Genomic DNA, 15434 nt, shown 5'->3' with positions numbered 1-15434 from the left:
GTTGGCACAGTAGAAAGAAACGAAACAAGAACCGTAACTAAATGACCGGCATGTCGGAATATGCCATCTGGCGGAAAACCGCCAAACTAAACAGCGGCAAAGTGATAAAAAAAGCGTAACGCAGCTGGCTTCGAACCTACGACCTCACGATCGTGGTAACAGTGACATTGATCTCTGGTCGCTCAAAACGCTCGGCCATCGCTTAGTTTTTTTCTTTATTAGATGGGAGCAGACTCTTCAGCAACACAAGAAAGAAGGCGCTACAGGTACATATTCAAAAGTCAGGCAAGCATGTGCACGCGTCCAATAAAGGCATCCAGTCCGGCGCTCTTTCTTGAGCAGCGTACCCACTACGAACGTAGGCAGCAGATTCCCGAAAAAACGACCGAGTGCTTCGCGGTGGTTCAGCGTGCCTGTCACACATTCCACTGCGCCAAAGACTAAGTAGACCAAGTACTATGAACATATAATATGGTGGGTCACAGGAATCTTTAAAGGGTAAGAAACGAATTCTCTATGGTATGATGTCTAAATCTTTTTTAAGTGTTCTTTGGAGAATGTCCCAGAAGAACACGGCATCCCTACAATCGACAAAACAGTGATCAATCGTTTCAGCATGTGGACACAAACGGCAGTTTGTAGACCACGGCACGAAACAGCCCCTTTTTTCTAACCAGGTTTTGACAGGAAAGGTTGCCGAATGTAAGTCGCGTCGCAGGTATTCAGTGGAGGCAACACTTTTGGTACTTAGGTGTACCCCTCTCTCAATATCGCAACAGCAACCCTCACTGGTCAGCGGAAGTTGCAGAAGTACAACGTAAGGTTAACAACTGGCAGGGGCGGCAGTTGCCCATATTTAGCCGAGCTGAAGCTTGCAATCTGTTTCTAGCAGCTCGACTTATGTATGTCCTGCAGGTATTACACTGCTCGCGACTTAGATTGCAAGCTTTCCATCGTGTGTTTGCTACCTATGTATGGAGCTCACATGTTGAGGCCATGCGGCGTGATAACCTTTTTCTTCCTCTTGAGAGTGGTGGTCTTGGCCTAGTTCACCTTTTTGTTAGGCAACTTGTCTCCCGGTTATTCTTCTTCCGTGATGTAAACAGGTCTTTTCTAAGAGAGATGTTACAACTTCGATTAATGAATTACCTTCCAGAAATAGTTGTGTCGTCATCTGTCAGAGATGCACCACCTGCTCCTTGGGGCTTCTTGAAAGAGGTTGTTGAAGGCTTTCACTTTCTTAAAGCTCGCTTTAGCTTGGATTATATTTTCACTGCATCCCGTAAAGAAATTTCTGCGGCACTGATAGACGCATTCTTTCCTGTTCCCCATTATCGTGCGCCTTATTTGGAATGTTGCTACTTAGATGTACTCAAGCGTGTCCGTCGAATGATCATTCCTCCAGGGATCAAAACCTTTTTCTTTAACTTACATTCGGCCATCGCTTACATGCGCTGCTCTAGGCAAAAACTAGGTTTATATACGTACTACAATAAATTCCGCGACCTTGTTATGAAAAGTGCGATTTTGGAACGACCTTTTTGCTATTTCAAGAGCTACTGCTGCAACTAGCTGAAAGCTGAGTCATTGAAGTTGATAAATCCCCGGGAATACGTCAATCGATGCAATAGGTTCGTCGCAAATTGCTTTTACTGGCCAAAAAAAGAAAGCCTCCATAATTTGGGCTTTTCCATAGACTCCCATACTTTAAACTTCGCCCGCAATTTGGAAGGGGCTTCCTGCCGTAAGTAATGGTACCGCTTGGATGAGATGTCGGGCTAAGCGCCTAGACCCTATTTACACGAGAATATTTTGAAAGATGGCTTCTATGATTACTTATTTGGGAAAAATGACGGTCTCCCATAGAAAACGCGCATGCCTGCAGAGGCGGCCGCTAGAGGCGCTGTTCGGCGATGTCCCAGGTTCCTGGACATGATCGGCGTTGCGCTTCATAGCATTATAGACAAAACAGGGTAATTTTAGGTGATTCTCAAGACTCGCTCGCCTGACTAAAAAGCGAAGGTAAACATTTCTTGCATACATATTTATCATACGAAATGCTAAAACAGCTCGCAAAAGGAAGTGAGAAGAATCATAGCATGTTAGTGGATACCAGGTCACCTGGAAACACCGGAGCAGATGCAGCTGCGAATCGGGTGTACAATATACAATACCGAGGAAATATTAAACCTTCCTCTTTCAACGTAGTTTAAAAATTCTGAGCTATTTTTTACAAGCCCATGTGTAAAATTGTCATTGTCACCACAGCTGAGGTAAACAAAAAATCAGACATTACTGGACCACTTGAGACTTGGTACAACATTTACGCCGCAATTTTTGTGCAGGATTAAACGAGCCCCTAGTCCGCAGTGTTCGTGTTGCTACGCAGACGAAGATTTGCAACACCTCCGGCTCGGACAATCCAATGCAGGAAACTACCAGACGAAATTTGAGGACAAATCTAATGCTGTGGGATCGACGATCATTGGAAATAGCCAACAGCGGGGCTTCAAAACAAAAAGCGCTTGCTGTTCAATTTTTTTAGAAAAGATGAATAACTTAGATCTATATTAAATTTTGGTGTCCGCTGAAATGCCGAAGATGCCGCCTGAACTGCTAAAAGCCGAAGAATCCGCCCGAGTCCAAGGACTTCCAGCCGCCACCTGAGGCCTCCAAAACCAAACTGCCGGCGCATTCTATTCAATAAAGTTTATTTTCTTCCGTTGAAAGCTACATGTACGATGTAAGTCTATGCTTGTTAGTTTCGACAACAGTTTATGCAGTACGTTATGCATGGGCATACGTGTGGTCTGTGCACTCGTCTGTGAAACTTAACTTCTTTATGTGTTCTCGGAGAATGCGAAGCACATGTGCTTACACATATGCAGCTGTATACATGTTCACCTTCTGTGGGTCCCTGGACTCGGGTACAGAATGATATTGCTTTCTGAGATTGCTGACTGGCTCTTTTTGTGATACTGTTGTACCCCACTGTGTTTAAACTGGGCTACATCTTTTTTGCCAAGCGAGGAGGAGCAGCTGATGCTACCTAAAGGCGCCAAGCTGTACATGTCACCTGGAAACAGATGTCACGTCATTAAAAAAAGTAATTACGAACAATATCGCATATGCGAGCTATATCTGTGTAGAATGCAGTGCTTTTCCTTTTCTTCAGATCAATACTGACGTTACCTAGGACACTCCGTATATCATCAACCTCCCCAGTGCATCTTTGCTAGTGGCGCGCCTACTGCTTTCCTCCGGCCACCACCCAAGCGGCGCCCACCACGTACGAACTCTCCGGAGAGCACAGGAACACGACGACTTCTGCGATTTCTCGGGTCGTGGCTGGTCGACCTAGGGGGACGCTTGCACATAGGGCGTTGCGCAATTCATCGTCCATGCTGAGCACGGGCGGCGAATCTGTCAGTCCGGGCATCACGGAATTGCAGCGGATGCCCCGCGAAGCCAGTTCGGTTGCCATGCAACGCGTGAAGGCCACGATCGCGGCCTTGCCGGCAGCGTATACCGACATGCGCGGCACGGCATCGTTAGCAGCACGGCTCGACACGTTAACAATTGCTCCATCGGTGACTCCGGCTTGCAGCATGGCACGCGCCGCAGCTCGGCTGACCAGGAATGGTCCCTGCGAGAGTATGATAATGATATTTATCATCATGTAAATATGTCCAATGCAGGATGACGGACAAGCCCTCAGATCTGCAATTCGTTTTGACTAGATTTCCCTCAATCTTGTGATCCGGTCTAATAATTCTGTAGCACTATACAGCCACGGCCGCTGGATAAAAAAAAAGGTGCGGCCTGCCGCGTGCATCGAAAACCTTTTTTTTTTAACGAGCGGCCGTGATACAGTGGTTCCGCTTCTGTGGCATCCATTCGCTCCGACAAACCACCGGTGATAGGTTCCTGCGTATTACACCACAAACTCAATAAAAGATTGATGGTCTTAGTGTCAACTTGAACGTCTATTTCTCCATCTAACCCACTACTGGCACCCCCGTGCAAGCTAGAAAACTGGAAACTTTCACCTAATTAACATCTCTGCCGAACTTCTCTTCCCTTCTGAAGCCTGCACACACGTACGTACCCACATGCGATTCCTATTTCATCATGTTCTCTCTACTGCGTTTGTACCGCCTGTTACTTTTCTTGTCATTATTCACTCTCTGCTCCTCAGCTTTTCTTTCATATTTCTTTCTTAGCCTCCTCGCATATTGTTGTGAGCGCAATATAGGCATATTGTTGTGAGCGTACGTACTTAAACCTGTCTCTCAAATCCGCTAGATCATACTCTATTCGAGCAGGTTTTGTTCTTCTATGGCATCAACTATTCGTTCTAGATAAACATGCTTGTTTACTGCTCCGGCCTCACTCATAATGTGACGAGGCAGCCTTTCCTATTCAGTTGTCCCATCGTTTGTGGTCCAGGGCATTGATAATGATTTCGTGGTTATATCACGAACCAAACAAGACCACAACGAAAATTTCATATGGCAATTTTAAGGCTACCGCTCAGCGCAAATTTTAAGTACGCCGCAAATGTACGACTTCAGGTGAAATGACACGACCTTACCTTCGCAATCGAGTCGACAGCAGAATTTCATACGATGGCATGGATATGAATTATCTACAAGGGATTTGGGCCGCACAGTCCTTCCTGAACTACCCACCTTGATGGCTCAGTGGCTTTAGGGCTCTGCTAATGAGCTCGAGGTCGCAGCCGCCTTTCGATGGGGCCATAATGCATAAAAGCTCACTAAAATGCCGAATCCACTACTGGTTTTACAGCCTCTCTCATTGTGTTAGTGCTACAATCGGACGTTGAACCCCATGAATCCAACCAAATAAATCTCCACTGTGTTTGCTGGGCTCACACCAACCACGCAATTTTACTGGTGATGACCAAGTGTGTGCGGGTTCTTATAATCTAGCGTAAGAAGCCAACAAACAATGACACCAAGGACAACATAGGGGAAATTACTTGTACTTACTAATTGAAATAAAGAAATGATAAATAAATGGAAATGAAAATGGATGAAAAAACAACTGTGAGCAGGTGGGGAACGAACCCACGTCTTCGCATTACGCGTTCCATGCTCTCACCATTGAGCTACCGCGGAGCCGTTTCCCCATCCACTTTCTGGGGTATTTATGTTTTTTTAGAACTAGAACTAACCCTGGGAGTGTTAGCCAGCGCCACCACTCACAAACCATAGGGCGGATGTGGAACATCCTTTCTACCGCGGGCGTCACGAGCACGTGATCTTTTTGGGTGATGGCAACTGGTCAATAAACCCTCGTTATGTGATGAACGATGAACCATGAACTTCTTATGATATGATTAATAAAAATCGGGCCTCTCGGTTCCCCTTCTTCTCGTTCATTACATAACGAGGGCTCGAATCCGGCAACATTGATGCATCCAGGTAGCATATGTGGGTTTATTGACCAGCTGCCATCACCCAAAAAGATCACGTGCTCCTGACGGCCGCGGAAGAAAGGATGTTCCACGTCCGCCCTATGGTTTGTGAGTGGTGGTGCTGGCTAACACTCCCAGGATTAGATCTAGTTCTAAAAACATAATACCCCAGAGAGTGGATGGGAAAACGGCTCCGCGGTTGCTCAATGGTGAGAGCATGGAACGCGTAATGCGAAGACGTGGGTTCTTTTCCCACTTGCGGACAGTTGTTTTTTCAACTATTTTCATTTCCATTAATTTATGATTTCCTTAATTCAATTAGTAAGTACAAGTAATTTCTCCTATGTTGTCCTTGGTGTCATTGTTTGTTGGCTTCTTATGATATGATTAATAAAAATCGGGCCTCTCGGTTCCCTTTCTTCTCGTTTATAATGTAGCGAGTTACTCATATTCAACATCTACCTAAATTTCAGTGAACGGGCCTTTTCGTATCTCATCTACATAGCAATTCGGCCGCCGCGGATGGGAATCGCATCCGCTACCAGAATCCCAAAGTCATTGAGCCATCGAGGTAAGTCCTTGAGCAACTCGCGAGCTTGGAAGGTCACCTTGAGATTCTCCCGAATAGAGCAGTCGAAGACGTCCTCGCTCATCTCGACAACCGTTGGGTTGTCTATGTTCAAACGCCCCACACAGTTGACCACAATATTGGCGGCCGCTGGGCTGAACTTCTTCACGGCGTCAAAAAGGCGTTCTACCGAGGCTGCGTCACAAACGTCCACTTGCATAGCCTTGTGATCGAGGCAACCTGTTGCAAGAAACGAGGTACAAGTCTCAGCATAGCCCAAGCACATGACGTATGCTAACATGTGTATATGCTTCCCTCAATACATTGTTCATGAGAAACATGAGAGCCCACTCTTATTATTTAAGTTTCCCATGAATAGAGCCATTCATACGATAGAAATCAGGGCTATAAGTCGTTGCATAACGCGAGAATACACCATCGAGTTAAAATGTAACGTTCCTGCCTTTGCATTTTTCAGAGTCGCGAAACTTCGGAGCTCTATTTGCGGATGCTATCATTCAGAGTGTTTCAAAGGTGCGTTTCCTGAAAATAGATTGCCTGAACATAGATTAGTGTTTCAGTGCTCGGAACGGTAATTTACAGTGAGATCGCAAAAATGAAACACTTCTTATTGTTAGAGCAATATATAGAGGTCCACGCTCTTATAGCATGAAACTGCATCTAATGTGAAACATACCACCCCTTTCCGAATATAGAACCTTAAGCAGCATATGAGCTCATATATGTAGCACACAAGAAATGCCACGAATGAAACAAACGAAAGTGCCACAGCGCGATGCATGAAGTGTTACGGCCCACCGGTATTGACAGCTGTCTACTGCGAAGCATTGATCAGTCCATTGACAATCGCTTGCGTCACACGCACCTTGCCTGATGCGTCAACGGCGGAGAAGGGATAGCAACGGCGGATAAAAAAACGCCGAGAGCGAACAGAGCGCGTGGAGGAGGGTGCAGAGGAACAATGAGGCGGAAAGCGGAGGAAGGTATGGCAAAAGCGTGGGAAGAAAGGCGTAATTCCGCGCACTACGCTTTTTTGCCGACGAGATGGCCCAGAAGTGTGAATGAGAAAATTGAAGAGCAACATGAGAAACTCCCGATACAGAGCTTTCTGTTGCGCAATACGTGGTGCATAACAGTGTTTTTTCGAGCGTGAAAGATGCCCGCGAATACAGGCAAAGTGCCTCGAGCGGCCAGTCGCGCGGCAATTTTGCGTGCATTCGCGAGCTTCTTTCACGTTCAAAAAAACACTTTTACGTAGTACGTATTGATCACGAGAAAGCTCTGTATCGGGAGTTTCTCATGTTGCTCTTTAATTTTGTCATTGACACTCTTCATCTAATTATAATAATTGAGAAGTTGATTTATTAAATAAGATTGTTTATGTAATGAGGAGAAATGCAAAAATAATCTGAGAATCTCCAAGCGACGGCAAACAACATTACCTTGGTTCTGTCCAGCTACGCAGCGTTGGCATATTTTTAAAGTTTGGCCCAAGTTAACTGGAACTTCCTGTATTTCCGTAAGCTCATTAATTGGGGCTCTAACGACGCTCAATGAGTCCGTGAACACAATATCGTTAGTGACATTTGTCTGCTTTATATGTTTAACGTCCGTCAGTATGGCGTATGCTTCAGCAGTGAATATACTGGTGTCTGGCTTAAATGCATGGATGTTGAAAACGACGCTAGCAGAGCTGCACGAGCCACACCAGAGAGAGAATTTGAAGCAGCTGCGTAAAATTCTGTGCAGCAGTACTTTGCGTGTAGTTCAAGGACGTGAGAGCGTAAATGCGTTTCAGGTGCATGTGTTCATATTTATACGAAGGAGATATCGTAGCACTCTTCAATGAAGCACACTAAACAGACTGGTTTATTGTGGGCGAACCTGTGCCCGGAAACTGAAGACTAAAATCCATTCACACAATTCGCAAGCAGAGTTAACAGGGCCCTGTTCCACTGTCAACCACGTCCGTAGACTGAGCACACGCGCAGTCGCGTGCGCGTGCACGAACGACACGCGCTGTCTCGCCATCCGCAAGGCGTCGCTGGCGCTTTTCTAACGGCGGTGCGATGAGACGCTTGGAAGCGTACCTCGCGAGAGTGCTCGTAACTGGCACGTGGAGATATCTCTGCGGCAACATCACCCTCGATGGTCTGCCATTGCCAAAGTGGTGGAATGCGAGTAGGAGTGATTTGGGGAGTTTCTCGAAGTAGGACACCTGTTTTTTTTCTGTTTTTTTTTCTGCCGATGCTTCCAAATGCAGGGACAAAGAAGTCCTCATAACTGGGCGACTGCGATAAAGCCTGACAGTGGATACGTCACGAATGATTGAGCGACATGGATGTTCAACATTTCATTCTGCCTTCAGGCACGAGTAATTAAATCACGGAGAATTCCAAAGCGCCTCGTAGTGTCGTAGGCCTTCTCCATGTAAAAAAATACTGAAAGGAAAAATTGCTTGTGTATCAAAGGATCCTGGATGGTCGCTTTCATATGGACAAAGTGGTGTATAGTATATCTGCCTTCCCTGAGTCCACACTGTAAGGGATCTAGTATTTTGTTATTTTCAAGATAATGAATCAGGTGACGGCTTAGCATTTTCTCGAATAGTTTGCAGAGACAGGTCGCTTGTCAACGCTATGGGTCTGTAGCTGACATCTAGGGAAGGATCCTTTCTCTCTTGGAAAACTGGGATTGCGATTGCTTGTTTCCAAGCTTACGGAATGTAATCTGTAGACCATATGGTATTGAAAAGTGACAGGAGTGTTTTGAGAGTTTCAGCGTTTAAGTGTTTAAGCATGTCGTAAACTATTTCGTCGGTTCCTGGGGCAGATTTATTGCAAAGGTTCAGTGAAGCCTGAAATTCAGCCATGCTAAATGGGCAATTATTTGGTTCGTTTCGCGCGCTTTTCCGATCTAAGGGCAGTTGCTCTTCTTGTCGTTGATATCTTAAAAAATAGTGGGATGAACTGGAAATATGTTCCAAGTGTGCGCCTAGAAAATTACATTGACCTTAGAGAGTATCTTCCTGGATATTTCCTAGTGGTAGAGGATGAGATTGTCTGCCTTTTAATTTGTTGGCTCTGTTCCGGGATTCTACTTCGTCTGTATAAGAATTGATGCTACTGATGTATTTTTGCCAACTTTTCCGCTTAGAACGGCAGCGTGTTCTTCTTCCTTGTGACTAAATAGCCTTGGAGTTAATTAGATTCTCTATGGTTGGGGAGTTACGAAGGAGATTCCAAGCCTTGTTTTGCTTCTTCCGGGCATCCTTACACTGCTTATTCCACCGTGAAATATGTCGTTTCAAAGGCGACCCGTTTCTTTAGGAAATACATACTGATAGAGCATCAATTGCAAACGCTGCGAAGTATGCTACTGCACCGCCAATACTAATTGCACGGATATCATCCCAAGATAAATGTGTTAGATCACGAAAGCGCGTCAAGCCGGCTAAACCGCCTTTCAGTCGAGGAACGTGTGTACAACATTCAGCCTGTTTTGTAAGGTTTAAGATGACAGGAAAATGGTCACTTCCAAAAGAGATAACACGTTCGCAAATAGCCCCTAATTTGTTTCGTACAGAAAAAACCACTTCTACCCCATATCTACCTGCGACGTCTTTAAAACCATGTAGGGAGACAGGCAGAGGCCAAAAAAGAAAAGAAAGAAGGTTGTGGTGTCAAACACAAGAATCCGGCCATCAGTTGTGCCACGAATGTGGTTTACAGTCTGCCGTTGTCTTGCGGCTCTGCTTATATAGGCCAGACAGGCCGATCTGTTAACGTGCGATTAAGGGAACATGCGGCCAACCTACGTTGTGATAGTTTTTCGCACATTTCTCAGCACTGTCAGAAGTGCGGCTGCACGCCTCAGTTTAACCTCACAAGCATTATTTCTAGGCATCATGATAAGACGACTCGGGAAGTAATCGAAGCTTGGAACATTCAAAATAAAAAACAGTCTTGTATCAGCTGTCCCTCTGTTGTGCTACAGGATAAAGAAATCCTGTACCTGAATGGTTAACGTGTTCTAGTTTTTGGTTGTTCTTTTTGCGTTGTGTGTGGCCACGTGTGTGTATAAATCTGCTCTGTGATGTGGAATAAACCTTAGTTGGGGTGAGTCGGCGCTTGTGTTCGTGTGATCTTTCGTCTGTTCGTCTTCCTTGTTGCGCCGTTCTGAAGCCATGCATCTGTACCAACTTGCCCTATTGTCAGTGCTACTCAACTACCTAAAGCTGTAGGCAGTTGTAGTTGCAGGCGGAGATGTAGTAGCCGACAGGAAACACCTCTGTCGACTATTATAGCTACATCACAGGACGACGCGACAGCGTCTTCTTGGTCTCTCAGGAAAATGACTTATTGGCGGATAAAGTTTGTAGTGTTTAGATATAAGGTGTCTCTCCTGAGCACACGGCATCTTTGGATTAAAATTATGTAACAGTTCTTTAATGTCATCAAAGTTCCCGAGAAGACCCCTGACGTACCATTGTATAATACCAGTATCCATGTTAAAATAGAAGTTTGCACTGTGTGTCTAAGAAAAGGATGTTAAGGTCGCTTAGCTTACTGAGTGCATTCCTGGCCCCGTAATGCGGAGTTTGGCTTTCTTGCCGCGGTACTGCGACTCGCGGTGGTCCTTCGCCGTTGGCTGCGCCGTCTAGCTAGGAGTAACGTTCATTGTTTCTTGCGAGGCACCGGACGTCCGCTCTAGTGAGCGGTGTGTTCATCGTGAGGGCCTCACCTACGAAGCCTTGAGTTTCAGTTTGAGTTGAGTTTGAATTTATTTAACCACATGGCAGGTACATAAAAGTACACATAGACGTGGTTGGGTGTGATGGGAGAAAAGCTGCAATTCACAGCTTGACTGGCCCGATCACCCGGTAAACAAAACAAAATAATTGTTGGAACCTACCAACCCAGAGGTTTATGGGCCCTACTTCAGTGACGGCGAAGCGGCACTGGCTGCTGTCGCCTGGGAGGCCAGTGGCACTGCTGCGAATGCTAAAGTTGCCCCCATTCTTTTCTGTACCGGGCCGATGCCGGAGTCTTCGGCGGCGTTGTCACCTTACGCGCCGCACCAGCATATCCTACAGCATGAAGAAACGAAAGATGCTTCCTTGCTTCTGGGAAATATATGTTTTATTTTACTTTTAGTGAGATTATGCCTTCTTTTTTCCATGTAGGACAGAACCGAGGATATGCTGTATGGACAACATTGCAGTTTGGACAATGGAGGGCACCATTACAGTTGTCGTAAGCGTGTTCATGGTGAGCACATTTTGCGCAAGTCAGTCGGCCTCGGCAGCTCTTCGAGCCATGGCCGAACCTTCGCATTTGAAGCAATTACGCGGCTTTGGGATTACGGTCTTACTCGGATTTTAGTGCATCCTAATTCGAGCGTCTCTGGGAGAGTACTGGGGGCTAATGTTAGGATTAGATGCGTCGTGGGAATTTTCTCGTTGTTTCGTTCTACCTTTATTCGTTGTACTTGTGTCATGTTTTCTTCTTTACAGCCTCTAGGAGCTCTTCTTCGGTCAGGTTAAATGTCTCCACTAGACATTAACTCTTTTGCGTTTGTTCATCGATCGGTGTGGGTCACCGTGATTTGTAGATCTCCGAATGCTATCACACTGGAGAGTTTTCCATGCTGGTGCTGGTCGTGAACTTCAAGGAGGAGGTTACCGCTGCCTATTTTCGCCCCCTTGTAGCCTGGGCCTAGTGTATCGGTTAGGCATTTGGCAACAGTGAAGGGTGAAGTCATTGTGACAGTCTTTTTAGGGTTCTCACTATAAATACCGTGAAATCGTGGGAAGGTTTCTTTGCGCTGGCCAAAAACAGTAGCATTTATTTGGTGCGCCAATGGTTATTGGTTTTATAATTTTAATTTGAGTCATATGAAATAATAACATTTTATAAAATCCTGTAACCTGTACAATTCTAAGTATAGTGCATTCTTGCAGTGCCAAATAAGTGTAGTAACCTGATTTTAAACACAAACGCAAATGCTTATGTGATTTATTTAAAAAAGCTATGCCGCGCGCAGGTAGCAAATGCAAGCTGGCGTACCAAAATAAATTTTTATGCACTAAAAATACTGCGCGTAGGCTTGGTTCACGACACACCGTAACATTTTTATTGATTTATCATGCTTAAAACTAATCGTGTAAACGTAATTTGATAGTTTACTTAGACAATATTCAGCAACATTAAAACGTTCACATCGAAACATCGCATACAAAAGTAAATGGAACTGCTCCGTTTAGAACAGCGTAATAAAATATTGCATATAGACTTGACACATTGCAAATCATAAATGCACTGTACTCAAATTTTTAAAGCACTGGCATATCCGTGCCCACTCAACCCCTAGTAACATAAGCATAAACGCATATTTTTCCAGTTTTCCTACCTGGATTGACCAAATTTAAAAACATCGCCAATGATAAACTACATAACTTCACATATTTTCTAAGGAACTTCGTGAGGCAACAAAATATTGAATGTAGGCTATACACGTTACACATCATACTGGTTAGACACCGTATTCATATTTTGAAGCTGTGACATAGCCATGCCAACTATACCGTTAGTAATGTAGATCTAAACACTACCTGGATGCAATAAACCTTAAAAACATCACAAATGATATAATAAATAAGTGCAACTGTTTTCGTCAAAACAATATGACATAAATATATTGCATGTTGACTAGACACACATAAATCTTTATGAGGGCACTGTATTTACATTTTCAAAGCTCTGGCATGTCCGATGCCAACTCAATAGGCAGTTACTTTACAAAACGCACTCCTCCACTTTGCCTACTAGTGTGCAAAAAAATAAACAAAAAACATCACACATGGCAGAAATAAATAAACGCAAATATTTCCTTCAGAATCGCGGGGCACTAACATATTGCATGTAGACTGCACACATTACACATGCAAATTATAATAACGGCGCTGCACATTCAAAGCCCTGACAAGTACCATGCGGACTGAAAGAGCGCAATATAAAACATTCTGACTTTTTAAGTGCATGTACCATTAAGCATTTTAAAACCAAGTGAGGCCACAATTATTCTTCCATTTGGCAGCGTGAAGCGAAAAACACACCATAGCACATGGCAGCACTTTTGTAGGAGCTGGATTGCAGCAGTTTCTGAGCAGCTTTCTGAAGCACTTTGTCATCTCTTTGCGTTTAAATAAATTGAATCAGGTGTGCCTTGTGGAAGAAGACGACGACTACGAACACACATATGCGAGCACATCGGCTCCCGATTCTACAAACGTTCTGGATCGGATTTTTTGCCTCAACCCGCAAGAATTGTCCATCATTCGACGCAGCTTGTTGCAAGGAACAAGCGGATACCAGAATCTTACCCGTGGGTGGGTTTTTCGGTCTTCCTCGAGACCTTTTCCCCCACGCCACGTTGGCGCGCAGATACGCCTAACGTGCCAAACCAGACGGTGCGGTCGGGCGGGCGGCGAGCCTAGGCCCAACGCGTCGTCGAGCTAGAGAATGGCCTCCAACGCATCAGTTGTAGAAGGCATGGAAATCAATCCGGAGGAAGCGGAGTGCTCAGGCTGGATCGAAGTCGTGAGCAAGAAGAAGAAACTTACCGAGCGGGCTGATTCTAACGTGCCCCCGTCAGCGAAAGGAAGCGGTAATGGCAGCTGCCGCACTGCCCCACAGAACGTATTTAGTCGAGTCGTTGAAGCTTCCACAATCCCGAACTTTCCGAGGGATTACTTTAAGACCATTATACGGCCTCGTGGAGGGTTGGATGTTAAGAAGACAGACCTTATTATGTTCAAGCGTGCGCTCGCCAAGGTGGCTTCCCTAACAGCGGAGCAGGTGTTCGACGACACGATGTGCACGAACCCCTTCCAGAACATTCTTGTGGTTTCCACGCCATTCGAGGCGAACGCGCGCGCCTACGCCAGGGTCTAACAGATCTGTATGGGTAATATCGTCATAGCAGTAGCGGCCCACGTGGCTGTGTCGGACGACACATCTAAAGGAGTGATCCGCGGAATCAACCTGGATCTCAGTGACGCAGAACTGACGGAGATAATCGTCAACTGGAGGAACCCAGCCGCTCTGGGGGTTTGAAGAATCAAGAAGACACCAACAGTGATCGTGTTGTTCGGCGGACAAAAGTCTCCCAAAACGTCCTGTGTGATGGTGTTCGCTACCCTTGTTCCTTGTATCGCAGGCAAGTGGACGTTTGTTATGCGTTTGGAGAATTGGGCCACAGGGCCGATGTTTGCCCGAAGGGCGAAGATCAGAAAAAATGCCGCGGATGCGGCATGCTACACCATCAGAGGATCATCAATGCAATCCCAAGTGCGCAATTTGTGGTGGGGCACACCAAACGGCTGACCGCAAGTGCAGACAGCGCTTTCAGGTGCCGTACATTGTGCGCCAAAGACAGCGGCGCCGCAGGCGCGCACAGCACACACAGCTGGCGTCAGGACCACGTGACTCCGACACATCTGGCGGCGGAGAAGCAATGGCGGGAGAGAAGACATTCTCCTCCCCCCATGCCTCCCCCCACCGCAATAGATCGTCAACTAGAGGGAGCACCCACTCTCGTTCCAGGGGGCGCCCCGGCAGCAGATCGCACTCACGCTCCAGAGGGCGCGACAATAGCAGCAGACGATTACGTTCGAGAGGACGATCAGGCTCCAGGGTCCGAAGCCAGGAACCAGTGTCCTGGGCGGACAAGGCCAGTCTGAACATCCAAAGCGGGAAAAAGGTAACACAGGGCATCTCGCCGGAGCATAAGAAAGAACAATCCGAGATTTCAATGCTTAAGAAAGAAAATGCAGGACTTAACGAGGCATTACGAACGTTGAGGTCCGAGTTCGACCTCTTCCGTAACTCACGTGAACCCCCCGAAATAGACTCACCCATCCCGGTTCAAGCAGAAGGGTCGAATAAGCTCAAAGCTATTTCTCCCCCCGCGACCACGGAAAGAGAGGCCATGCAAACTGACCAGACCCCCGCTCAGGTCTTTAAGCCAGAGCAAACGTACTCGCGTCTTTAGCGGCGATTGAGGAATCCCTCAAGCAGATGAGAGAGGCCTTAGCACTCAATCAAGCACTATCGAGCACATGGACGGGAACATCTCCCACCTAACACGTAGAGTAGGAATCCTTGAGTCTAAAATGAAAATGATAGACTCTAGCAAAATCAAGACCATCACCACTAGCACCATTAGAAAAGCCAATAAAGTATAGCAGGATCTGGATGACACGAGTTCGCTGCAGGCTTTGCTACTTTAATAGAATTCAAAATGGCGGGACAAACCGGAAACATAATTATTTGGCACTGGAATTGTGCAAGCTTCTTAAGGCGTAAAGCTGCTCTACTGCAGCTCATTAAGTCACAAGCGTCA

The 15434-nt window shown here is 46.0% G+C and overlaps 1 protein-coding gene across 1 annotated transcript; it reads right to left on the bottom strand.

The window, feature by feature from the left end:
* Window positions 1–3247: 3247 nt before the first annotated feature.
* Window positions 3248–6295, bottom strand: LOC119456783 (estradiol 17-beta-dehydrogenase 8-like). Its single transcript, XM_049669075.1, has 2 exons — window positions 6049–6295; window positions 3248–3646 (listed from the first exon to the last, which is right to left on the bottom strand). Exons 1-2 carry the CDS (start codon window positions 6292–6294, stop codon window positions 3248–3250), a joined length of 645 nt encoding a protein of 214 aa, XP_049525032.1. The 5' UTR covers window position 6295.
* Between the last annotated feature and the right edge of the window lie 9139 nt (window positions 6296–15434).

Source organism: Dermacentor silvarum, chromosome 6 (genome assembly GCF_013339745.2).
Source record: "Dermacentor silvarum isolate Dsil-2018 chromosome 6, BIME_Dsil_1.4, whole genome shotgun sequence".
Taxonomy (NCBI): domain Eukaryota; kingdom Metazoa; phylum Arthropoda; class Arachnida; order Ixodida; family Ixodidae; genus Dermacentor; species Dermacentor silvarum.
The sequence above is the reverse complement of the archived record's forward strand: the minus strand, read 5'-3'. Positions and strand labels throughout refer to the sequence as shown.